Source organism: Podarcis bocagei (genome assembly GCF_964188305.1).
Source record: "Podarcis bocagei genome assembly, chromosome: 2".
In the NCBI taxonomy this organism is placed as follows: Eukaryota; Metazoa; Chordata; class Lepidosauria; order Squamata; family Lacertidae; genus Podarcis; species Podarcis bocagei.
In genome coordinates this window covers 17,784,813-17,808,324 of record NC_138126.1, presented here as the reverse complement: position 1 = coordinate 17,808,324, position 23,512 = coordinate 17,784,813, and the positions used below count along the sequence as shown (strand labels likewise).

At 45.5% G+C, this 23,512-nt stretch overlaps 2 protein-coding genes across 3 annotated transcripts; one reads left to right on the top strand and one right to left on the bottom strand.

The window, feature by feature from the left end:
- Nucleotides 1–2,655: 2,655 nt before the first annotated feature.
- LOC308580829 (E3 ubiquitin-protein ligase TRIM39-like) lies at nt 2,656–14,955 on the bottom strand. Of its 2 annotated transcripts, XM_081183037.1 has the most exons (8): nt 14,843–14,955; nt 13,625–14,179; nt 12,913–13,008; nt 11,698–11,928; nt 9,373–9,395; nt 8,715–8,833; nt 5,777–5,809; nt 2,656–3,926 (listed from the first exon to the last, which is right to left on the bottom strand). In XM_081183037.1, the coding sequence occupies exons 2-8, from the start codon at nt 14,033–14,035 to the stop codon at nt 3,409–3,411; spliced, it is 1,431 nt and encodes a 476-aa protein (XP_081039163.1). In that variant the 5' UTR covers nt 14,036–14,179; nt 14,843–14,955; the 3' UTR covers nt 2,656–3,408. The 2 variants fall into 2 exon arrangements, with proteins under 2 accessions (XP_081039163.1, XP_081039164.1); XM_081183038.1 differs by lacking the exon at nt 12,913–13,008.
- Nucleotides 14,956–17,732: 2,777 nt separating this feature from the next.
- LOC308581190 (16 kDa beta-galactoside-binding lectin-like) lies at nt 17,733–23,322 on the top strand. The gene is made up of 4 exons (XM_081183717.1): nt 17,733–17,781; nt 19,244–19,320; nt 20,578–20,728; nt 22,963–23,322. Exons 1-4 carry the CDS (start codon nt 17,773–17,775, stop codon nt 23,146–23,148), a joined length of 423 nt encoding a protein of 140 aa, XP_081039843.1. The 5' UTR covers nt 17,733–17,772; the 3' UTR covers nt 23,149–23,322.
- Nucleotides 23,323–23,512: the final 190 nt, after the last annotated feature.

Genomic DNA, 23,512 nt, shown 5'->3' with positions numbered 1-23,512 from the left:
TGTACTCGCCCGCTTCGCTGGCAGCCGCGCAGAACGGCCTCATGGGAGTTGTAGTCTTTTCTCCGACGCGTCCCTGATGGTAAAGAGAACGCCGCCTCTCGTCTCTCCCTGCGCGCAAAGGGCGGCTCCGGCATTGCTGATTGGCCGGGATTGGTAACAGCTGTGCCCAATGGAATCTCCGCTTTTTCTTTCGCTTTGCAAGGCTCTGCTGAAGCGCCGGGAGAGGCGTTGCACGTGAGAGGCGTAGCAAGCGCCGCTATGCCTTCTCGCGGTTATATAGCTCCGCGTAGCTCAGCTTCATTATGATATTATGACCTAGCGCTACTGCTTTTTCTACGAAGGGGCCACCGGGCTTAGTCTGCATTCATTCACAAGTCCTCTTTTTTTAAAAGTCGTAGACATGAGCAGATGCAAAATGAGAACGGGGCTCCTTCACTTTTCAAGTTTGCTCAGGTTAGGAGACAAATCAACAGGTGTAACAGGGCACGCAAATTGCAAATGACGTCGGCTTCAATCGTCCCTCTCCTAATTTGCACAGCTGTTCAAGCTGCGGAAGCCCTCTCCTCTTCTGCATCTGCTGGCCACCCAAGTTCAAAATCGCTGTATTTCCCCCTCATTTAATTTTCTGTTCTCAACACTGTTTACTATGCCCACCCCAAATCCGAGCGCAAATGCTCCTGCAATAACTGTGGTTTGCATATCACATAGCTGATGAAGCGGATTCTAACCCACAAAACGTCATGCTATAACAAGCCTGTTGAGATTTAAGGTGATACCCCCAAACTCGTTGCTACTTCTCTTAAATTATGGAATAAACTGCTCTGCAGGTACCAAACTCTGCCCCACCTTCACCACTCCTACTTGGGGACTTTCCTGGCTTTCTTTTTTGGCCCACTTAGGACCAGTCTGGATGGTTAGCCTTGGTGAAGACTTGACGTTTTCATCCCCCAAAAAGTTTTCGAGTTTCTGCTGAAATGAGGCTTCATTATAATGTTGTATTTTAATCTTGTTTTTTAAGTTGTATTTCAATCGTTTTATATCTGGTGTTAGCCACCCTGAGCCGGGGAGGGTGGGGTATAAATAAAATTTATTATTATTATTATTATTAATTGTAGGGTAGTGTCTATACCAGACTCGCTCAAATGCAACTCACACATTTTATTTATTTCACAAAATTTATCAGCACGTGATTTCAGGAAAAACTTCAACATGTCATTTAAAAAAAAAAAAATATTTTAAATACCCAGAGTCAGACTTTTGGGGAGCTGCAATCTGTCACTTTTTCTATAAAGCAGAGTTGAGTTGAAAGCTGCTCAAAGCTTCCACCAAGAGGAGCAGGACCCAGATACATCCCTTTCAGCCCCGTCTCCCCCCCCCCCACATCTGTTTTTCTCCCTTCTTCCCTTCCTTCTCAGTATGCGGATGATACCCAGCTCTACGTCTCTTTCAAATCGAAACCAGTGAAGGCGGTGAAGGTCCTGTGTGAGTGTCTGGAGGCGGCTGGAGGATGGATGGCTGCTAACAGATTGAGGTTGAATCCTGACAAGACAGAAGTACTGTTTTGGGGGGACAGGAGGCGGGCGGGTGTGGTCCTGAATGGGGTAACTGTGCCCCTGAATGAGCAGGTGCGCAGCCTGGGAGTCATTTTGGACTCACAGCTGTCCATGGAGGCACAGGTCAAATCTGTGTCCAGGGCAGCTGTTTACCAGCTCCATCTGGTACGTAGGCTGAGACCCTATCTGCCTGCGGACTGTCTTGCCAGAGTGGTGCATGCTCTGGTTATCTCCCGCTTGGACTACTGCAATGCGCTCTACATGGGGCTACAGAAACTACAACTAATCCAGAATGCAGCAGCTAGACTGGTGACTGGGAGAAGCTGCCGAGACCATATAACACCGGTCTTGAATGACCTACACTGGCTCCCAGTACGTTTCCAAGCACAATTCAAAGTGTTGGTGCTGATCTTTAAAGCCCTAAATGGCCTCAGTCCAGTATACCTGAAGGGGTGTCTCCACCTCCATCATTCTGCCTGGACACTGAGGTCTAGTGCCGAGGGCCTTCTGGCAGTTCCTTTGCTGCAAGAAGCGAAGTTACAGGGAACCAGGCAGAGGGTCTTCTCGGTAGCGGCACCCGCCCTGTGGAACGCCCTCCCACCAGATGTCAAAGAGAAAAATAACTACCAAACTTTTAGAAGACATCTGAAGGCAGCCCTGTTTAGGGAAGCTTTTAATGTTTAATAGGTTATTGTATTTTAGTGTTCTGTTGGAAGCCGCCCAGATGGGCGGGGTATAAATAATAAATTACTATTACTACTATTATTATTATTATTATTATGTTTCCACTTGCCCATCACATGGAATTAGGCCAAGGGCTGAATATGGCCTTTGGAATGCAGGCTCCCAACCCCAGCCTAAGAGCGCTTATGGGGAACATTTATGCCCATCAGCCCCAGGAAGCCTGGTCAAGAGCCTGGGATGATGGCAGCTGCAGTTCAGCAACATGAGGGAAGCCAAAGGTTCCTCACCTTCCTTAGAGGAAGGACAGAAAGCAAGCAGGATTCAAGGGAAATATGCACCCTGCAATCGTTTTTGAGCTTGGAAAAGAAAACAAGGCAGCCATAAGAAAAAACAGAAGCCTTTAATACATCCTGGCTTAGCAAAAAACATCCCAGAAACACGTCCACTCTTCCACATAAAACCTACGAACAAAAGTTCTCTTTAAAAAGCTAACGTGCAGATCAGCTTTACTGTTTAACATGCAAAATAACTGTGAAAATATGTGTTTTCACCCCCTTGAAATATAAAGTGTCAGGATTGGTTAAGGTTTCATTTCAACCCCAGAATCCCCTTCATCGGAGGAGGGAGAAGCCAAATCAGCACACTGAATGTAGCCTTTTCCCAACCTTGTAACCCTCCAAATTATAATATAGGGAACCTTTGTCTCCCCCAGGAGTTGCTGAACTACAACTCCCAGCAGCCCCAGCAAGCATCATCAATGGCCAGGGATGACGGGAGGTGTAGTTTGGCAATACCCAGAGGTCCAAAGGTTCCCTACATCTGCTCCAGATACTTCCAGCTATAACTCTCATCAGTCTCAGTCTGGTGGGAGTTGCAGTCAAAACATCTGGAAGGCTGGCCTAGAAGCAGGGTCTCCCAAACTTCGTTGCCCAGCTGTTGTTGGACTACAAATCCCATCATCCCTAACTAGCAGGACCAGTGGTGTCAGGGATGATGTAGTCCAAAAACAGATGGGAGAGCCAAGTTTGGGGGGCTAGCCTAGACCAGCCGCCCTGGGAAGACATGAAAGTGAGTTGCTTGTGTTCTGCACTCCATCAACCACTGAGATGCGCAGCAGAATCAATGTCCTAAGTGGCCAAAGCCCTAAAGTGGGAGGAAGTTTCTGACTGCCTTAGCGGGGCAGTGTTAGAACAGCTTTATTGGAAACATGAAAGAAGGGGAGGAAGGACTCTCTGGCGATGGTGGTTATCGGGGTCTGGAAAAGCAGAGCTGCATCGTCCGCATCAAAGAAAGCCACATGCCTCCCATCGCAGTTTAAAGACACTCGAACTTTCTTGAGCTCCCGCACAGAGCTCAGAGGAGGGAAGTCAGGGGGGTTGAAAACCGCGTACTGACTTCCCCGCTTCCCTATTGCCCAGATCCCAACCTTATAGCTTATGGCAGCCACGTCCTTCCTCTTTACGGACTTCCTGGCCACCCCCACGGCCCACTCGCCCTCGCTTCCCACGGCAACGTCCCAGTAGTTCCTGCCCACGGCAAACTCCTCGCATCCCAGGAGGAATAGGTTGGCTTCAAACCGTTTTCGGCTCTTGGGCAGCTCTTGAGTTTTGTCTGCCAGTCTGACGCTTTTGCAGTCCTTAGACAGGACGAGCCGGGGATGTGCTGTCTCTGGATCAAAGGCCACGATCGCTGAAAGAAGATGGAGAGAAATGATTGACAGTGGTGAGCTTGGAAGGGCTGGGAGGAGTAGCGTCACTATCTGCGATACGTTTTTGGGAAATGGTTTGCTATGCATCTAGACACCTCTTAAGATATCACAGCCAAATTTCGCAAAATAGCTCCCAAAGTCAAGGAACAGATTTTTGCTTATGGCTGGGTACCATTTGGAATTAAGGTGGTGGGCTGAACCCTTCAAAACCATACTGATTTCAAACACCAATTTCAAAACTGCATTGAGTTTTTGGTTTGTTAGAGTTACCAAGTAATGTTGGGTACGAGGCTGCAATTGCATGACAAATATAATTTTACACATACACAATAGTGTAACTTTTATCGTTGTCTTTTTAATTGTACATATTGCTTGTTTTATGTTGCTATGGCTGTTGGCTAATGCGAATAAAGTTTATCTATCTAAGTTTAATTGTCCAGGGCTTATCGGTAGGGCATGGAAACAGACCCAGTCAGACAGGACAGGGACAGTCGAGGTGCACATTTTTAGGCCCCGGCTAATTCTTTCTTTTTCTTTACAAGATCTGCTGTTGTACCGGATCTTAACCTGTTACAGTATTTGTAAGAATATATTCCAAATATCATTGAATTTATCCATGGCAAGTCTGCGTTTATATGCAAGTTGTTCGTACTGTATGTTGCAAGTTTGTATAAGTCTTTAATCCAATCATAAAAGGGAGCCGCATTTTCCCCCAGTTAATCAGTATCAGTCTTTTTGCTGTGGTTAGGGCATGGAGAGTCCACTCATATTGTCCTTTTAGGCCCCAACTAATTCTCATTCTCAGAAGTGCCTGGCGTGCTCTGGTCCATGGGGTCATGAAGAGTCGGACACGACTAAACGACTAAACAACAACAACAAATTCTCATTCTAGGGACGCAGGTGGCGCTGTGGGTTAAACCACAGAGCCTAGGACTTGCCAATCAGAAGGTCGGCGGTTCAAATCCCTGCGATGGGGTGAGCTCCCGTTGCTCAGTCCCTGCTTCTGCCAACCTAGCAGTTCGAAAGCACCTCAAAGTGCAAGTAGATAAATAGGTACTACTCTGGCAGGAAGGTAAACGGCGTTTCCGTGCACTGCTCTGGTTCGGCAGAAGCGGCTTAGTCATGCTGGCCACATGACCCGGAAACTGTACACCGGCTCCCTCGGCCAATAAAGCGAGACGAGCGCCGCAACCCCAGAGTCGGCCACGACTGGACCTAATGGTCAGGGGTCCCTTTACCTTTAATTCTCATTCTGCCTCTTTCCTCCTTCCTTGCTGAGATCTACAAGGGAAACATTGATCCCAGGAAGAGATCCCACCCTCACAAGTGGATGGAAGTAAGAAGACAGGCAAGTAGGCGGTGGCTGAGGGTAGACTGAATTTAGAAGGGCACAAATGGACCAGTCTCCACTGACTGGAACTGACAGAACCTGGAGCCTACAGTATCTTGAGGGCTGCAGGCTTACAACATAAAAGCGATACAAAATAAAAACAAAACTTAAGAATATCTCGCATTTAAAACCAGTCCTGCATAGTGTCCAGAGCGTCAGACGAAGACCTGGGAGACTGGGATTCAAAACCCAACTTGGCCATGAAGCTCACGCCTTGACCTTGGGCCAGTCGCTACTTCACAGGGTTGTGGGGATTAAATGAGGGAGGGGGAAAACCATGTGCGCCACCTCACGCTCTTTGAAGGAAAAGGTGGATTGCAAATGCAAGTAAGACAAATTAAAATCAACTCATAAAACAGCAGGCAGATAACCCAAAGCAGTGCGATCCAAAAGCCCTCCTTGTGAGATTCCTTTGACCCGTCGCAGGTCCCAGAAGTTTACCTTCCTGAAGCGAGAATCTAGACTCCAGAGCATCTGAAGAAGGAAAGGGAAAATACCTTGATCACCACATGACTGTCTTCATCGAACAGATCAGTTTCCCTCGGTCTGTTCCTTGTCCCCCTGCCCCTTATTTCAGGTGAAGAATTAAAGAGGAAGCTGAGGAGATTTGTGCAGGGGGGGAGGGGGAGAATCATCTTCACAGACCAGCCTTGAGTCCCCAGACGTTGTTCGACTACAACTCCCATCATCCTCAAACACTGGTCCTGCTGGCTAGGGATGATAGGAGTTGTGGTCCAGCAACATCTGGGGAATGCCATAGATCAATACCAAATAGATCGGGGTGGGGAATCTGTGGCTCTGCAGATGTGGCTGGACTCTACTGCCCATCAGGCCCTGCTAGGACAGTCAGTGATCAAGGATGGTTACACTTGTAGTCCATCCACATCTGCAGGGCTACAGGTTCCCCATATACGGCCTTGGACCCTCATACCTACGGGACCGCTTCACCTGGTCCCACGGAGGACCTTACGGTCTTCAAATAAAAACATTTTTGAGATCCTGGGCCACAGGGAGGTTAGGCTGGCCTCGACCAGAGCCAGGGCTTTTTTGGTCGTGGCTCTGATCTGGTGGAACACTCGGTCACAAGAGACTAGGGCCCTGCGGGATTGAGATCTTTCCACAGGGACTGCAAGACAGAGCTGTTCTACCAGGCCTTTGGCCAAGGCACAGTCTGACCCCCCTCCTTCTGTAATCCTCATAGAACTCTAGCCATGGTTGCCATTAATTTGATTCTGAATTGATTTTAGAATGTATTTTAATTAATTGATTGTGATTTTATGTAAACTGTGCTATTTTTATTGTTGTTAGCCACTCTGATTCCGGCTTTGGCTGGGGAGGGTGGGATATAAATAAAAATTTATTATTACAGTGGTACCTCGGGTTACATACGCTTCAGGTTACAGACTCCGCTAACCCAGAAATAGTGCTTCAGGTTAAGAACTTTGCTTTAGGATAAGAACAGAAATCGTGCTCCGACGGTGCGGCAGCAGCAGGAGGCCCCATTAGCTAAAGTGGTGCTTCAGGTTAAGAACAGTTTCAGGTTAAGTACAAACCTCTGGAATGAATTAAGTACTTAACCCGAGGTACCACTGTATTATTATTATTATTATTATTATTATTATTATTATGGGATTAGACTTAGGACTTTTTTTTTTCCAGACGGAACTCAGTTCTGGCACCTCTTAAGTAGGCACCATTGCCATTCTAAGAGATCAAGGGAGGCGTTCATGGTGAGTTCCAGGACCTCTTTTTCTAAAAAAAATAGCACTGATTAGACCCATCCAAGCATCTACACTTAGATAGGCAACAGCACCAGCTCCCACAGTCCAGAGTGGATAGAAATCAACGATTTTTTTATTTAAATCAGATTTAAAAAAAAAAAAAAATTGGATTTTTTAAAATTTAAATCAGATTTTTAAAATAAAATGCTTTTGGAGGAAATATATTTCCAAAGAATGTTTTCTATTTAAGTTACATTATAGTCCAAAGGCTATTCATCAGGAAATAAGGATTTGTTTTAAGTTAAAGCTAAAACTCAATCTACCAAACTGCGGGAGGCAGTGGAAGACAGGAGTGCCTGGCGTGCTCTGGTCCATGGGGTCATGAAGAGACGGACACAACTACTGTATTTTTTGCTCTATAAGACTCACCTTTTCCCTCCTAAAAAGTAAGGGGAAATGTGTGTGCGTCTTATAGAGCAAATGCAGGCTGCGCACCTAACCCAGAAGCCAGAACAGCAAGAGGGATTGCTGCTTTCGCTGCGCAGCGATCCCTCTTGCTGTTCTGGCTTCTGAGATTCAGAATATTTTTTTTCTTGCTTTCCTCCTCCAAAAACTAGATGCGTCTTGTGGTCTAGTGCGTCTTATAGAGCAAAAAATACGGTAAATGACTAAACAACAAAACTCAGTCTAAGCCTTTTTTATTGTTTAACCACACCTGTTAACAAACATGGATATGTAGGTTATAATGTTATTGTTTTAGTTAAATAAATTGTTTAAATTGTTATTAAGGAAATGATTGTTTTTCTCCTTCCAATAAAGTACAGCAGAAAAGTTGTCCAAATATAAACAGTTAATTTATTAAACCTCACAACAATTTCATAATTATCCGACTATGTAGTGGTACCTCTAGTTACGAACTTAATTTGTTCCAGAGGTCCGTTCTTAACCTGAAACTGTTCTTAACTAGAGGCGTGCTTTTGCTAATGGGGCCTCCTGCTGCCGCTGCACCACCGGCACACGATTTCTGTTCTCATCCTGGGGCAAAGTTCTCAACTCGAGGTAACACTTCCAGGTTAGCGGAGTTTGTAACCTGAAGCATTTATAACTTGAGGCATTTGTAAGTGGAGGTACCACTGTATTTCTAATAGTACAACCAAATCGGTAATTTTTGATATAACTGTAAAAACTACTGTGAAAATTTATTATTCGAAAAAACGAAACCTTCATCTGGTTGTAAATATTAAGATTATACCAGCAAGAATGAGTCTTTCTGTAAAAAAAAAAGGATTTAAATCAAGTCTTACTGACTAGAGATTTTAGTTGTGATTTAAATCGATTCGATTTAACTCAAATCCACCCTGTCACAGACTCAAGGTAACCCCAAGGTACACACAAGTACAAATAGTCTTTTTTATATAAAAAAGAAAAACCCTCAAATCCCTCAAAGAGCACTCAGCGGCACTGTGGAGGCTCTCACTAGGATCCCACCGTAAGGAACAACCCAAGCATAGGTTTCCAAAAGAAGCTTCTGTTCCTGGGATTTGGGTGAACTTCATCCAAGAACTGTCACGCCTTAGGCTCTCCCACATGGGGCATATCACCATGGCCAGCGTCAAAAACGGACAAACAAGAAGTTTGCAGCAAGTTCTTTCCTTTACCTTTGAATTGCTTCACAGCACTCTCCAGGGAGATGTTTGCGTCCGTCACCTCCCATATTTCCCACAGCTGCTTCGGCGAAAAAGGGCTCACACATTGAAATGGTGTTGCCTGGTGGAACCTGGAGAAGAAGAATAAGAATTTGGATTTGATACCCCGCTTTATCACTACCCAAAGGAGTCTCAAAGCGACCAACAATCTCCTTTCCCTTCCTCCCCCACAACAAACACTCTGTGAGGTGAGTGGGGCTGAGAGACTTTGAAGAAGTGTGACTGGCCCAAGGTCACCCAGCAGCTGCATGTGGAGGAGCGGGGAAGCGAACCCGGTCCACCAGATTACAAGTCCACCGCTCTTAACCACTACACCACACTGGCTCCACAATGGAGAGAAAACAATGGAGAGAAAACCACCGCTGAACCCACCATCGCTATCTCCCAGAGACAACAGAGAATCAATGGAAAACTAGGCAGCAAGCAGGGAGGTCTTCGCCTCTCAGAAACACTGGAGGACATGCCATGCTTGCAGGATCAGGCCAAAGACCAATCTACTGTGTCCCCCTGTTCCCACAGTGCTCAGAGACCTGAGCAAAACAGCCACTCTTGGCCCTCTGTGATTCCCAGGACCCTGCCTCTATGCAGGATTTTGTTGAGCTCCACTTACTTCTCCATGGTGTTCCCAGCATCCTAGAAGGGAGAGAGAAAAAGAAGAAAGCAGAGCCTGATGCACGTCGTTCGGAAGAAAACCCCTCTTGTGCCCATCTGCGGGCCATCTGCTTAGCAGAAGCCATCAAAAAACACTGGTGGAAAGGTGTGTTTTAATCCAACACAGGCAATTGTGTGTAAATTGAGTACACTGGACATAACAGCTAGTGCAGAGGTCGGCAACCTAAGGCCCGGGGGCTTGTTCCAGCCCGAATGGGTTCTGGATCCGGCTCGCGGACAGTCACTCCCACGGAGATCGTCTGTGGGCTGGACGGGCACAGTGCGACGCCCGAAATTGCTTCTCTGCAGGTGCAATTTTCGGCATCTGTTGTTGTTGTTGTTTAGTCGTTTAGTCGTGTCCGACTCTTTGTGGGGTTTTTTTATATAAAATATTTATTAAAGTTTCAGAAAAAGGAATTACATAAAAACAAGAAATACAAAAGTAAAAAACAAAAATAAAAATACAAGAAAAATACAGAATAAAAAAAATAAGTACACTTACAGAAAAAAGGAAAAAATAAAAATAAAAAATCAACCTTTCCATATCTTACATTCATATCCTTGTTTCCCTGACCTCCTCATACCTCCCTTTTTTGTGTTCCAATTCAATTAATTAATTCAGCAATTTCTTTCCCTCCTTATTATCCTGATCTTTGATCTTAATATATTATAACATTAAATTTTTACCTATTTAGAAATCCAATTTTTCCATATTCTTTTATATCATTACAGCTAGAAACCACTTAACTTCAATCAAACATCATTCTAACATTCATTAATTTTACAATACTTCTGTAAATAGTCTTTAAATTTCTTCCAATCCTCTTCCACCGACTCTTCTCCCTGGTCTCGGATTTTACCAGTCATTTCCGCCAATTCCATGTAGTCCATCACTTTCATCTGCCATTCTTCCAGAGTGGGTAAATCTTGTGTCTTCCAATACTTTGCAATGAGTATTCCTGCTGCTATTGTCGTGTCCGACTCTTTGTGACCCTATGGACCAGAGCACGCCAAGCACTCCTGTCTTCCACTGCCTCCCGCAGTTTGGTCAAACTCATGCTGGTAGCTTCAAGAACACTGTCCAACCATCTCGTCCTCTGTCGTCCCCTTCTTCTTGTGCCCTCCATCTTTCCCAACATCAGGGTCTTTTCCAGGGAGTCTTCTCTTCTCATGAGGTGGCCAAAGTATTGGAGCCTCAGCTTCAGGATCTGTCCTTCCAGTGAGCACTCAGGGCTGATTTCCTTCAGAATGGAGAGGTTTGATCTTCTTGCAGTCCATGGGACTCTCAAGAGTCTCCTCCAGCACCAGAATTCAAAAGCATCAATTCTTTGGCCATCAGCCTTTTTTATGGTCCAGCTCTCACTTCCACTCATGTGCAGAAGCAATTTCCGGCGCCGTGAACATGCGCAGATGCGATTTCTGGAGTCGTGCTGCGCCCGTCCGGCCCACGGATGATCTCCGTGGAAGTGATCTGGCCCATGCCCAGTAAGCCTTGCTGACCCCTGAGCTAGTGCTTCATGCTACCCAAGCCTTTCAAAATTGGTCACATTCCTTTCTCACCAGAACTTTAGAGCAGCATTTAATTGGGAACACATCCTCACCACAACCCCCAGAGGTAGGCAGATTTTATTTTATTAAATTTCTTAGCCCCTCACAGAGCTGCAGTTCACAGAGTGGTCAATCCATCTCTCTCCCAAGGGAACTCTATGAACTGAAGCTAGGTATCCTCATAGTTCTCAGTGCCCTTAAACTACAGCTCCCACAAATCTTTGTGGGAAGCCATGGCTGTAGGGACGCGGGTGGCGCTGTGGGTTAAACCACAGAGCCTAGGACTTGCCGATCAGAAGGTCAGCGGTTCGAATCCCCGCGACGGATTAGCTCCCGTTGCTCGGTCCCAGCTCCTGCCCACCTAGCAGTTCAAAAGCACGTCAAAGTGCAAGTAGATAAATAGGTACCGCTCTGGTGGGAAGGTAAACAGCGTTTCCATGTGCTGCTCTGGTTCGCCAGAAGCGACTTAGTCATGCTGGCCACATGACCTGGAAGCTGTCTGCAGACAAATGCCGGCTCCCTCGGCCTATAGAGTGAGATGAGCGCACAACCCCAGAGTCGGTCACGACTGGACCTAATGGTTGGGGTCCCTTTACCTTTATGGCTGTTTATGGTGGTATCAGAGGGCTCTAAATGTATGGTGTGGGAGCCGCCTAAGGAAAGGATGAATGAAGGTTTGGATACCAGACTGTCCTTGGGGAAAAGCCTTGTCCATTTCTTGCCACTTCCGCCTTACCTGCAGGAGTTCACTCACTGGCTGGCAGCACTTCTTCTCCAGCTCCCGGATGAGGATTTCGCAAGAGGAGACTTCCCGAAAAAGCTTGCTCATGTGATTGTCTCTCCTCGTTACGATCTCCTTCAGTATGTCTCGGAGCTTGCCGACCATAGTGTGCTCTTCAGACAACAGGAACTGGCGCAGCTCGTCGAACTTGGACAGTGTTTCTTGCATCAGCTTTTCTGTCAGTTTCTTCAATAAGCCGATGGAAAGAGAGCAAGGAAAGAGAGAGAGAGAGAGGTTAGAGGCGGCAGGAATAAGGTCGGTCCTGGCAACATTAGGATACTAATTATATAGAAAATGACGTTTAATGGTCAGGAGCTGGAGTCAAGCATAGGTCAACAATACAGTGGTACCTTGGTTCTCAAACTTAATCCGTTCTGGAAGTCCGTTCCAAGACCAAAGCATTCCAAAACCAAGGCACGCTTTCCCATAGAAAGTAATGCAAAATGGATTAATCCGTTCCAGACTTTTAAAAACAACCCCTAAAACAGCAATTTAACATGAATTGTACTATCTAACGAGACCATTGGTCCATAAAATGAACTGCTAGGTTGCGGAAGGCGACCTTACACTCAGAACGTTCAGAAAAGGGGGCTTAGTGCTGTAAATGGGCTGTTCAGATATCACAAACAAGGTGTTGGGTTTTTTCATTTATCAGATTTCCTTCAGAGAGGGTGACCCCAGATTAAATTGGGGGTGGGGAATAAGAGTGGCGTTTTTACAACAACAATGTAGTGCAGTAGCTGTGAAAAGTTTGCACACACTCTGGAATTCGCATGAGAAACGCTCATCCCACAAGAAGCACAGGAAAACCTGGTTTTGCATGCAATAGGGAAAGAGTTTCCAAAAACGGACCTTCAACTCGGATGGTATTTTATGCACTCCTTAGTCGGCAATTACACAATTTTTTTTTAAAGTGCTACTACTTTCTGATCTATGGGCTACTTTTAAAATGAGACTGCATTTTAAATTGCATTTTAACCTGTATTTTAAATTGCTTTCCCCCCCCTTATGTTTTTACTGTAATTTTACCAGTGTTAGCCACCCTGAGTCCGGCTCTGGCTGGGGAGGGTGGGGTATAAATAAAATTTTTATTTTTATTTATTTATTTATTTATTTATTTATTTATTAATTATTATTATTTGTGGACTTGCTAGTAACAGTGACACTTACAATCAGGGTTTGAGTTTGTTTTTCTGCAGCTGATCTACACTCCAGAATTGTCTCTTCCCGGTTCTCTAGAGCATTAATGCAGTTGCCTATGCGATCCTGAAAAGAAAACGCAAGTATGCTTTTGGAGAGTATGTAATAAAGTTAAAAAGCATTCTAAGCTCAAAGCATTCTCTCAACCTGTGATCCCAGGGCTGCCGTGAACAGGGACCTTCGGCCACCAAACGCCTGAGTAAGCAGGCATGTTTTTAAATTCCTCCTGCAAATCAACAATATACGACATGATAGGCTTTATTGTCATTGTCCCATACAGAACAACAAAATTGAAAAAACCAACAAGCCTGCTATCCCAGCTTGGTTAACCCCCTAAAAACTCTGATACTCCCATAGAGACTACCTTATACCGCATTTAAAACCAAAATCACATTTGGATAGAAACTGTTTCTCAGATGGCTAGTCCTAGTCTTTATAACCCTGTACCTTCTTCCAGAAGGCAGAAGCTGAAAGAGATCGTTTCCGGGGTGCGCACTATCCTGCGCTATCTCTGCCGCTTTCTTATGGCACCTGGAAGCATAGATTTGATCCAAGGTGGGAAGAGTGCACCCAGTTATTCTCTCCACAGTCTTTACAACCCTGGACAGCATTGTTTTTTCCCTAACCATGCATATGCATTCATTATTCCCAGCCCAGTCCTAGAAACAAAGGCCTCTCTCACCTTGGTCTCGTGGGCCGCTTGCTCCATGGGAACTACATCGTGAGCCTTGTGCTCTGCGGATTCGACACATGCTGAGCAGACTAGGGCTTGGTCAGTCTTACAGAAAGATGTGGGAGGCTCCGGGTGCCTGTAGCAAGTTCCCTCCCCTCCTCCTTTTGCTTGTTTTGCTTGATCTCTGAGGAATCTAGCCAAGTTTTCCAGCGGCTTGTTCGTAATGAGCCTGTCAGGCTCCACTACCCACCTGCACTCAGGGCAGCTCCGATCACGCACAAAGTCTTTCCAGTACTTGAAAACACAGTGGTGGCAGAAATTGTGCCCACAGTCTAGAATCACTGGGTCAGTGAAATATTGCAAGCAAATGGAGCAAGTCACTTCCACCTCAAACATCTTCAGGGTCTCCTCAGCAGCCATTGCTCAATACAACAGTTTTTATTTTTAAGTTGAATTTAACTTTCCTTCTCTCCGAAAGATGCAAAAGCCCTTGGCTTGAGATTTTAGAGGGAATTCCTTTTATTTTAACTGCTGCAGAAGTTGTGTGCAACCGACAACACCAGTCTGGGGGAAGGAAAGAGAAAATGGATCAGGATTACCATCTTCTAACTAAATTGTGCATCCAAAACGTAGCAAAGTTTGGTGGGCACCTCAAAGACTAGCAGTGGCGTAGCGTGGGGGGTGCAGGGGGGGCCGGCCGCACCGGGCGCAACATCTGGGGGTTAGGGTTAGGGGGCGCAAATCCACGGGTTAGGGGGTGCAAATTACTTGCCTTGCCCCAGGTGCTGACAACCCATGCTACGCCACTGAAGACTAGCAATGAAAAAAAATACATACACAGCTACATACACAGCTTCCTGACTGGACCTCCAAGACTACGGGCACTCAGTTGTGAGAGACAAGCACTCTGCACATGCTCAAGCCTCATTCGTAGCTGTTAGTATTTCTGGGACTGAGCAGGAAACACTTTAGGGTGAAGCCCCAGGAACACACAGAAAGAAATAAAAATATATTATTGTGTATCACAGAACAGTCGCGGTGGAAGGGACCACGAGGGAAGGTCATTTAAGTCCAACCCCCTGCAATTGAGACATCTCTTGCCAAACGACCCTAAGATTAAATATTTTTACGCACTGAGCTACTCTCATCAAGGCGAGATTGAAGGAAAATGGAGGGACTGCGAATGAGGCGCGCGGGGGAATTAGCACGCTTCCCATTCAATCTTACCCCAACAACAAAAGACACACAGCCTAGCCAGGCAATCGATTTGAAGCTCTCACAAATTCGATTGCCCCTTTCAGGAGAGGACAGGAAAAGCAAAACACTACTGGAAGGACCAGGAAGCCAATAATCAATATATATATATTGCGTTGGGAGGCGGAGCTACTAAAGCAAAGCGAAAGTGAGGGTGTGGCCAGAGGGGGACTTTAATCCCGGGAGAAACACTGGGATTTAAAAAATATTTTAAATCTATATATATATATATTTTAAATCTATATATATATTGAGGTTTCAGAGGGAACATCTTTTATTTTAACTGCTGCAGAAGTTGTGCGCAACATACACCACCAGTCTGGGTAAGGAAAGAGAGAAACACTCTCTCTATATATTTAAATCCCAGGGTTTCTCCCGGGATTAAAGCCCCCCCCCCTCTAGCCACACCCTCACTTTCGCTTTGGTTTTAGTAGCTCCGCCTCCCGGCGTGGGCGGCTCCGGCAATTTGGATTGGGCGAGGCTGGCAACACCTGTGGCCAATGGCGCCGCGCCTTTCCTTTCCGCTGGTTGCTCCGCCAGCGCCTTAGGGACCGCGCTTTGCTGCGCTGGAGGGGAGAGCGCTTGGAAGGCGCGGGTGCACGTCGGGGTCTCTCTTCGGGCGTCGTGTCATGTTAAGAGCCTGCAGCAAACTGCTCCCCCCCCCCATCTGGGTCGCTTCAATGAGCCATTTCCAGAGGGGTAGCTGTGCTAGGCTCCTGGTCTCATGTCACCCGCCCCCGCAAAGGCAGGTTTAATAATAATAATAATAATAATAATAATAATAATAATAATAATAATAATAATAATAATAATAATAATAATAATAAGTACCCCACCCATCTGAGTTGGGTGCTGGACGCCTTCCTGCACATATAATCAGCATAAGTAATCAGCAAAGGTAAAGGGACCCCTGACCATTAGATCCAGTCGTGACCAACTCTGGGGTTGTGGCGTTCATCTCGCTTCATTGGCTGAGGGAGCCGGCATACAGCTTCCAGGTCATGTGGCCAGCATGACTAAGCTGCTTCTGGCGAACCAGAGCAGCGCACGGAAACGCCGTTTACCTTCCCACCAGAGCGGTACCTATTTATCTGCTTGCACTTGGACGTGCTTTCGAACTGCTAGGTTGGCAGGAGGAGGGACCAAGCAACGGGAGCTCACCCCGCCGCGGGGATTCAAACCGCTGACCTTCTGATCGGGAAGTCCTAGGCTCTGTAGTTAACCCACAGCGCCACCTGTGTTATACCTTAAAAAGGCTTCCCTATACTCCAGATGTTTCCTAAATGTTATGTACAGTGTTACCTCAGGTAACAGACTCTTCAGGTTACAGATGCTTCAGGTTACAGACGCTTCAGGTTACAGACTCGGCTAACCCAAAAATATTACCTTGGGTTAAGAACTTTTCATCAGGATGAGAACAGAAATCGTGCTCTGGCGGCGCGGCGGCAGCAGGAGGCCCCATTAGCTAAAGTGGTGCTTCAGGTTAAGAACAGTTTCAGGTTAAGAACGGACCTCTGGAACAAATTAAGTACTTAACCAGAGGTACCACTGTACAGTGGGTGCTCGGGTTGCGAACGTGATCCTTGCGGGATGCACGTTCACAACCCGCAGCATTCGCAACCCACAGCGGCGCATCTGCGCACGCACGGGTTGCGATTCAGTGCTTCTGCACATGTGCAAAGCGTGATTTAGCGCTTCTGCACATGCTCGACCGCCGAAACCTGGAAGTAACCTATTTCGGTACTTCCAGGCTTTGGCGGAACCCAAAAAAACTCAACCTGAAGCAGCTGTATCCTGAGGTATGACTCTAATTTGTCACAGGGAGCATCCACCCCACTCAGGAAAAAAAAGAGCTGTTCTCCTAAGTGAGCCACACTGAAATAATGGGGATTTGCTGTGGAGTAGGGTTTGCTGTGGAGAAGCTTGTTTTTGGACTACAACTCCCATCATCCCTAACCAATGGTCCTGCTAGTTAGGGACAATGGGAGTTGTAGTCCAGAAACCCTGCTTTGTAGGAAACTCTGTATTGCCACAGGGTCCCGTCCCCCCAGACTTTGATGGAGTGCCCAAAAATATTGTTTACAGTGTTTCTCAAAGTTGTCCATAGATGGTTGGTACATGCATGCATTGTCACGTCTACAAACTGCACATACCCTAATGTGTGGCATAATGGGAAGTGTTATTACATTTTTGGGATGGTTATGTTCTACCTCTGCTGGTGACCCTTAGGGTCCCTTGCAACTCGGCGGTTTTATGATTCTGTGCTGTCCAAGGCATTACAGTGGTACCTCGGGTTACAGACGCTTCAGGTTGCAGACTCCAGTAACCCAGAAACAGTACCTCGGGTTAAGAACTTTGCTTCAGGATGAGAACAGAGAACGTGCGGTGGCGGCACGGTGGCAGCAGCAGGAGACCCCATTAGCTAAAGTGGTGCTTCAGGTTAAGAACAGTTTCAGGTTAAGAACGGACCTCCAGAACGAATTAAGCTCTTAACCCGAGGTACCACTGTATAGAATTGGCCGCTGCAATAATTGAATGATGGACTAGACTGGCCTTTGATCCAGCAGGACTCTTATTACATTCTTTAAGTTGTTGTGTCCCATTTCTTGCAAAAAGATGAATGTTCTTCACATGCAAATAAACATGCCCCTTAACAGCCACCGCCGCCCGCCCCCCAATGTTGATAAACCGACCCCACCTGCAGAGAGCCGGAGGAATCAGCCCTGTTATCTTTTAATTAATTGGTAACCAGAATTTCATCCCTGATTGGCCAGAAGAAGGAAACACTCACACCTGAGGACCATTTAAAGGTTGGGGTGTGAGAAACATACACCATTGAAGCCCAAGAAGGAAGCAGGTGGCAGTGTTTTTAAATAGTTTTTAAATAGTTGTATTGTGAAGCAATGGCATTGGTGAGTAGGCAAAATTTTTTTTTTAGAAATGCTATTTGCTTATTGTGAGTGTGAAGTTTAAGGGTATGATAATTATCCGTGGCAGGCGTGGGGAATGCTTGATATTTCAGGTGGATTACGACTTTAAAGTCACACTTTAAAATCAGGTCAACCAAAGGCCTGATTAAAGAGGAACGTTTTTGCCTTGCACCTAAAGGTGTGTAATGAAGGCGCCAGGCAAACTTCCCTGGGGAGAGCATTCCACAGACAGGGAGCCACTGCAGAGAAGGCCCTGTTCTCGTGTTGCCACCCTCCGGACCTCTCAAGGAGGAGGCACTTGAAGGAGGGCCTCAGAAGATGATCTCAGGGTCCGGGTAGGTTCATAGTTAGTCCTCATGGAGTTCTTCCATAAAGTGGGTGAGATGGGAAAATCCAATGGCCATCAAAGGGCAATCAATACCTTGATTAGGGTCAACCAGAATGGGATAAAAATCATGGACTGGTTTCTGTTTCAGTATAAATAGCTTCCTGAAAAGACTTGGTATTGAGTTTAACTAATCTGGAAAGATCTTATATTAGCCGCAATCATGTAGGAGGTCTACAGTTAACATGATTGTCCACAACTGATTCCTCTCCCCATCTGAAGTATTCTGTTCTCCCAGTAAGAACAAAGGGGGGGGGGGGACTGTGTAGACTTGCATGCACAAGTTCCCAGGTTCAATTCCTAGCTAGGCTGTTATCATATCAATATATAATTGACACTTAAGAATAAGATGAGCCAGATTCACCAGTACTACTTCCCCACAAACAAGTAATTTATATTGGATTATGGTATACCATAAAATGTTTTCCCAACTGCATCATTCTCCAGGGCAGTATTGCTCCTACCTCCAAAACCTGTGTTTAAATATATTTCTAGTGACATTTCCCCATGGATTCCGTGCCTATACAAAGAATCCAAAGTTTGGAAATTGTTTTGAAATATTTTGTAACCAGGTTTCCTTGCACATATTGTTCCTCCTTTGTTCCTCTGGATATCAGAAGACTGTCTTCTTGGCAGCTGATTTATTAGGTACCAGTGATCTACCATTTTAAATTTACCATATTATTTAACCCGAAATCATTTTCATGCTCTAATTAGATACACTGGGGGTAGATTATGAAAACCCTAAAATCACACACAAAATCAAGTCTGAATTATTTTGATTTTAGTAAAATCTGCCCAACCCCTAATTTCAACACCAAAGATTAGCATTAGTATCACATTTGTTTTTAAAAATGTTTGAAATTGGGTGTAATGGCCCTGGATGTCTGAAAGTCATCAGTCTGTTTAAAGATCATAAAGAGGCAGTTGACTTTAATTTGTTTATCTTTATTTGTTTATCTTTGTTTATCTTTATCCAAGAACCCGAGGCTGAAAAAGATTATACTATGAGAAATGGGAGCCCTTGAATCTTTCGCATTCTTTTTTTTCTTCTTTTAGCAAATGGTTGCCCGCTTGAATTTGAAGGCCGGGGAACGCATTGAAATGAAAGCCAAGGTGCTCCGAGAAGCCAAAGGGTCTGTATTAAAAGTGAAAATAGGATATTTACATTTTCCCCTTGTGGGAGATTGCAATCAAATGCAACTAGCAAGCATAGAGCTAGTTTGTGCAAGAAGGGGTTAAAACAATAGAGCTGTGATTCCTAGACACAGGTCATGGCCCTTCTTCTCTGATGAAGGAGGAAGTGACACCATCTCTCCCTGTTCCTATCCCTTTCCCTCCGCCATGTAAATCAACCAGGTCTGGTCTTGAGCATTTCAAGCACAGAACGCTTGTTCAGAACTGCAATCTGCATGTTGTACTCAAGAGTATTCTATCTGTGTTCTCTTTGGTGCTGCTTGGATAAATGCATAAACCTGGCCTTTTTGTAAGTAAAGCATTTTAAACTTACTATACTGGTGTGGTCTGTTCCATGCTAAGAGGGATAGAAAACAAAAAGCAACGTATGCAACAAAATGGGATACGGAAAAGATTTAACAGCCCAGATTCCCACATTCTACTGCTGAACTTCGCGAGTTTAAACTCTGCTACTGGAGGCTCTCTCCCACTGGAGAGTGTGTTAAGCCCCACATTTTGAATCTAGGCACCCAGCCAATCATTTTACTTATTCACCCCACACACGTGGGCCACAAGGATTATATATCTCCCCTCCCTCAATACCTTTAATTTTTGCATTTTGGAAACATTCTTTGCTTGGAGAATGGCATCACAAAATTCAGGCAAGTGCAAATTTTGAATGATGGCTACATGTCAGTTCTCATGAGTCAGTTTGATAAGATTTAGCCTTGAATGCAAACTGAATCAAATTTCTACCCCATCCCTGTGGGGAGGTCCTGGTAAACCTTGTATCTATACTACAAACTGTCTCTGTGTGCTAATATGAACAGGCATGATATTCCATAGGGTACTCTTGGGGCTGTAGCCTTCTAGTAAAGACAGTACAGTGGTACCTCGGGTTACATACGTTTCAGGTTACATACGCTTCAGGTTACAGACTCCGCTAACCCAGAAATAGTACCTCGGGTTAAGAACTTCGCTTCAGGATGAGAACAGAAATCGTGCTCCGGCGGCGCAGTAGCAGTGGGAGGCCCCGTTAGCTAAAGCGGTGCTTCAGGTTAAGAACAGTTTCAGGTTAAGAACGGACCTCTGGAACGAATTAAGTACTTAACCCGAGGGACCACTATACTGAGTTAGATGGACCAATGCTTTAGCTGAGATTGCAGGGGGTTATTCTATGACTCTGTATAAAGCATGTTTTCCCATGTTCCTATCAGCTTTACCTTTCATATAGGCCAGAATGCCTCGAAGCCGCTCCTTCAATTTAACGCTCGATTTGAGATTTTCAACGGAGATAGGGTCGTCGTTTTCCCCTCTGATACGGGGAGAGAGCGGGATCTTCTCTTGGACCTGGGACTATTCGTCACAGTAAGTAAGAGGAGAGCCCTATTGCAGGAATAACTTGGGGGGAGAACAGCTGGGGATGTATATCTGAGACCTGAAGGACAAACCAAAGCTCAGTAGGTCAATATAATGAGGTGGAAGGGTGAGGGGACCTTGTTATAAAACAGGAATAAGGAATCTGTGGCCCTTGAGCTGTTGGACAAGAAGTTCCCATAATTCCTAATAATTAGCCCTGCTAGCTGGGACTGAGGGGAGTTCAAGAAACAGCTGGAGAACCATAGCTTCCCAACCGATGAAATAAAATGTTCTCATCCGGCAAAAACTTTGGACTCTTCCAAATGGCCTGTTTACTGAGCACTCATCCTGATTTGCAAAGTTACATGGAGGCTAGACTATATCCAGTCTCAAATTAAAGCTGCTTGTTATTTTTAGGTGGGATAGAATAATACCCCTTATATCTGGATTACGAACAGTTTCGTGATTTTTTTTATGCCCGCCGCTGCTTTTTCTCCACAGTAAACGCGACCAAGTTTAAGCAACCAGGGCTGCATTCAGACGGCACTTTATAAAATAATAATAATAATAATAATAATAATAATAATAATAATAATAATAATAATAATAATAATTTATTATTTATACCCCACCCATCTGGCTGAGTTCCCCCAGCCACCCTAGGCGGCTCCCAATCGAATGTTAAAAACAATACAGCATTAAATATTAAAAACTTCTCTAAACAGGGCTGCCTTCAGATGTCTTTTAAAGATAGGATTAGCTGCTTATTTCCTTGACATCTGAAGGGGGGGGGTGTTCCGTAGGGCGCGTGCCACTACCGAGAAGGCCCTCTGTCTGGTTCCCTGTAACCTCACTTCTCGAAGGGAGGGAACTGCCAGAAGGCCCTGGGCGCTGGACCTCAGTGTCTGGGCTGAATGATGGGGGTGGAGACACTCCTTCAGGTATACTGGGCTGAGGCCGTTTAGGGCTTTAAAGGTCAGCACCAACACTTTGAATTATGTTTGGAAACGTACTGGGAGCCAATGCAGATCTCTCAGGACCAGTGTTATGTGGTCCCGGCGGCCAATCCCAGTCACCATTCTAGCTGCTGCCTTCTGGATTAATTGCAGTTTCCGGGTCACCTTCAAAGGTAGCCCCACGTAGAGAGCGTTGCAGTAGTCCAAGTGAGAGATAACTAGAGCATGCACCACTCTGGCACCACTCTTATCTCATTGACATTTCCTTACCTGCTCTCTCCACCCCCTCAAGTTGATGTGATATTTCACACACTGTAAAAGCCGCTTCCTGAAATCTGGTGGAATCTAGCAGAAGAATAGATCTCATTTCTTTAACCATTTCCACCAAAAATCCATTTGCAAACCCATTAACTCGGAAAAATTGAGATGTGTGTTTACAAAATTTGTGGTGGTATACCAGCATACTGCTCTTTCCTGCCATTTAAAATTTAGTGCGGCCCAAAAGTCACAGATCAGTGACACAAGAAGGCGTTGCTTTTTCAAAACAATGCTAGAAATCAGGACAGAAGCTCTAGCATTTTAACCAGTAAAACTAACACAATAAACTCCACATCTGAATGCAGCCCTTGTATTAAACTCATGCCTAACACTATGTAAAGGTAAGGGGACCCCTGACCATTAGGTCCAGTCGTGGCCGACTCTGGGGTTGTGGCGCTCATCTCGCTTTACTGGCCAAGGGAGCTGGCGTACAGCTTCCGGGTCATGTGGCCAGCATGACTAAGCCACTTCTGGCGAACCAGAGCAGCGCACGGAAACGCCATTTACCTTCCCGCCAGAGCGGTACCTATTTATCTATTTGCACTTTGACTGCTTTCAAACTGCTAGGTTGGCAGGAGCAACGGGAGCTCACCCCGTCACGGGGATTCGAACCGCCAACCTTCTGATCGGCAAGTCCTAGGCTCTGTGGTTTAACCCACAGCGCCACCCGCGTCCCAACACTATGTAGTTAGGCTTATATTCTCTTGGCAAGTCTCTAGCTTTCCCTCTTGTATGTCTGCTAACATCATAGCAATGCTTCCTGTTCATGCAAATCAATATGACAAAAGATGCGTAGTTGATCTAACTCAGGCATCCTCAACTTTTGGCCCTCCAGATGTTTTGGACTACAATTCCCATCATCCCTTACCACTGGTCCTGTTAGCTAGGGATCATGGGAGTTGTAGGCCAAAACATCTGGAGGGCCCGAGGTTGGGGATGTTTGATCTAACTCTTCATTTCTCTTTCCAGGTAGCGTTCTCCTTTAACGCCCAAGATATGGTGTTGGAAGTGTTCAACCGGCCAATTATTAGACTCCCAACCCCACCGGGAATGCAAGTGGTGGAGCACCTCGCTGTAACTGGTGATGTCGATGTTAAATCCATCACATTCAGCCATCTCTTTCTTGCCTCTGGAAATGGTAACTTTTTAAAATGACGACGTGATCTTCGATTCTTCCCATTAGTTCTTGTGGTGGTTAATATGCAATGTAAGTTTATTTTAAGAAAGCCAAAGCTGATTTAGCCATGTGAAAGACTTGGGAAGTAGCAATGGGCCGTATACTTGCTGACTTTTGTTACCACTGTTGCTTTTATTTTGGAATAAAGCTGCTCTTCTCTACCTCTCACTGCTTTGATTCTTGGATACAACAATTCTGTTGGATGACTATTGCTCAACTTCCAACAGATTCCTCTTGCTGTTTACGCAGTATTCCACAAGCTTTGCTTTCCTCTCTAAACGCCATGCCACCTGGGGCAACGCCATGTTTCTGACAAGGCCAGTGATAAAAATTCAGGATTCA

Coding starts and splice junctions, on each gene's coding strand:
- LOC308581190 (XM_081183717.1), top strand. Junction 19,321..20,577: donor GTGCTCCGAGAAGCCAAAGG/GTCTGTATTAAA, acceptor TGTTCCTATCAG/CTTTACCTTTCATATAGGCC. Junction 20,729..22,962: donor ACCTGGGACTATTCGTCACA/GTAAGTAAGAGG, acceptor TTCTCTTTCCAG/GTAGCGTTCTCCTTTAACGC.
- LOC308580829 (XM_081183037.1), bottom strand. CDS start 14,035: ATGGCTGCTGAGGAGACCCTGAAGATGTTTGAGGTGGAAGTGACTTGC. Junction 9,396..11,697: donor CAGTGAGTGAACTCCTGCAG/GTAAGGCGGAAG, acceptor TCTCCCTTCTAG/GATGCTGGGAACACCATGGA. Junction 5,810..8,714: donor TGCTGTGAAGCAATTCAAAG/GTAAAGGAAAGA, acceptor TTCCTTCTTCAG/ATGCTCTGGAGTCTAGATTC.